Source organism: Microtus ochrogaster, chromosome 8 (genome assembly GCF_000317375.1).
Source record: "Microtus ochrogaster isolate Prairie Vole_2 chromosome 8, MicOch1.0, whole genome shotgun sequence".
Classification (NCBI taxonomy): Eukaryota; Metazoa; Chordata; class Mammalia; order Rodentia; family Cricetidae; genus Microtus; species Microtus ochrogaster.
The window spans coordinates 1423213-1425829 of record NC_022015.1 but is presented as its reverse complement, the minus strand read 5'-3'; the positions used below and the strand labels follow the sequence as shown (position 1 = coordinate 1425829).

Here is a 2617-nt window from a genome sequence, read left to right as displayed (position 1 = left end):
TTAAGAGCATTGCCTGCTCTTCCAAAGGTCCTGAGTTCAATTCCCAGCAACCACATGGTGGCTCACAACCATCTGTAGTGGGGTCTGGTGCCCTCTTCTGGCCTACAGACATACACACAGACAGAACATTGTATACATAATAAATAAATAAATATTAAAAAAAAAAACAACTTCTTAAAGAGATTCAAGTAGAATCTTTTTATAGAATTTACAAAAAAATGATCTGGCCAAATTGAAGATGTCAGCGAATGAGAGGGGTCTAGGTATCATCAAGATACAGTGGATACATGTATGGGGTTCTTTTCAAAAATTAAAAAAAAAGTTCATTAATTGCAACTTCCATACTTCCCTGATCCTTTCTAGCAAGACTGCTTACCTGCCACGGTTACTGCCTCTGTCAGGCATAGGGTAACATGCTGAGCCTCCATTCCTCCTCCAGGAAATTCTGTCATTCCCTGAGAATCCCGATTTATTTGCGCTAACAACATTTTCTACCTTGAAGAAAAATATGAACACTTGAGAACAAGAAAAGATGCACATAAAATAAATCTAAGGTGGTAAAGGCACTCACTTTCAAGTTTGATGACCTGAGTTGCAGCCCCAGAATTCCCTTAGAGGAAAGAGAGAGCTGGCTTCTACAGGTCCACCTACACACACACCAGTGAGCACACTAAATACTCAAATGTAAAACCTTGGCTGGATATGGCAACACGTCTGTAATTCCAGCACTCAGAAGGCAGAGGTAGCCTGGCACACAGTGAATTCTAGAACAGTCAGAGCTATTTTGTGAGACCTTTCTCAAAAAGCGAAACAAACAAAAAAACCCTTTATTTGAAAAAAAGCTGCAAATAATCCTTGTGAATCACACACACACAAAAGTTAAAGATATGAATGGTGCTTAACAGAAGATAAAATTTCACTTAATATGCAGGGTAGGGTTATTAAAACTAACGTCTCTTAAAACCCCAGCAAGACATACTAATGGCATAGCTAAAGGGAACATCTACATAGCACAGTTTGGCAAATATGCCCAGGATTGTTTTCTGCAGTTCTGAGAAACTTATTGGTAGGGTGTTAAGTGCACACCTTTAACCACAGCACTCCAGAAGTAGGGTCCCTGGGAATCTGAGGCTAGTCTGATCTATACAGTTCTAGGCCAGCAAGGGCTACACAGTGAGACCTTATCTCAAAACAATAACATAAACCATATCACCTCAAAATTACAGTACAGATTGCACTTCATTTCTCCCGTTTGCTACACTTCTCAACCTCTCCTCCTCAAGTAGCACAGGGGCCTTGTGTGAATGCTATAACTACCCCAATTCCTTAGCATCAGCATCCATCCATTTACATGTATCCGAGAAAGTGTAAATAAAGCAAGCCGAATACCACGCCTATCCCAGCTATTACATTCTCCTTGTCACAACTACTGTTCGTTTTCAAGCCAAGAACACTTTCTGAAGACTGAGGGTGTAACTCATTGTTCAAGACCCACTACACACACACACACACACACACACACACACACACACACACACACAGTAAGGGAGCATACTTAATGATTTCTCATTATCTGCTAGTGTGTACCTTTAATATTTTTGTAAATCCTCTGTAGATACAGATATCTTTAAAATGAAACTGAAATTATTCCTAGAATCTACCCAAAAGAAATAAAAACTACCTACCAACGACTTCCTTTTTAAAAGATTTATTTATTTACTTATTTCATGTGCATTGTTGTTTTGTCTGCATGTATATCAGTGTGAGGATGTCAGATTCCCTGGAACTAGAGTTACAGATAGCTGTGAACTGCCACATGGGTGCTGGGAACAGAATCTGGGTCCTCTGGAACAACAGCCAGTGCTAACTGCTAAGCCAACTCTCCAGCCCCACAAAAGACTTCTATAAGAATATTTATATGGGGGCTGGAGAAATGGCTCAGTGGTTAAGAGCACTGTCTGCTCTTCCAGAGATCCTGAGTTCAATTCCCAGCAACCACATAGTGGCTCCAAACCATCTGTAAAGAGATCTGGTGCCCTCCTCTGGCGTGTGGAGGCAGAAAGTTGTATACATAATAAATAAATCTTTAAAAAAAAAAAAAGAATATTTATATGGAGGCTGGAGAGATTTAGAAAGGATTTAAATGTCCATTCATAAAAGAGTGGGTAAACAAGAGGCAATGAATCCTGGAGAGAAAATTACACAGCAACAGGGAAAGACCTACTATATATGCAAAAACACTGATGAAGCCTGCAATCCTAGCCATAAAGAGGCAGAGGTATCTTGGGTTAATTTGTTTTTCACCTATAGTAAGTAAAATGCTTAACCATGCAAGGGAGATGGAAGACATGCTGTCTTTACTGTCTTCTATTCACTGCACTCACTCACTTGAAAAACCGAATGTAACCATGTTGTAATTCCTATATTGCCTGAAAAACTTGGAATATATAAGCTGTAGAAAAATACAGCAGGAAGAACACAAAAAGAGGAAGAACAAAGAAAGAACACAAGAGAACAGAGAATAAAGAAGGAAGTCATCAGGGTTGGAAAGATGGCTCAGGAGCTGGGCGGTGGTGGCGCACGCCTTTAATCCCAGCACTCGGGAGGCAGAGGCAGG

The 2617-nt window shown here is 40.2% G+C and overlaps 1 protein-coding gene across 3 annotated transcripts in view; it reads right to left on the bottom strand.

The window, feature by feature from the left end:
• Positions 1-2617, bottom strand: part of Znf143 (zinc finger protein 143) — a 45756-nt gene that overhangs the window by 33198 nt on the left and 9941 nt on the right. For all 3 annotated transcript variants that reach the window (XM_026781675.1, XM_005350988.2, XM_005350989.3), the window contains exon 2: positions 377-495. In XM_026781675.1, the coding sequence (XP_026637476.1) occupies positions 377-488 (112 nt within the window). In that variant the 5' untranslated portion in view covers positions 489-495. The remainder of the gene's footprint in view (positions 1-376; positions 496-2617) is intronic.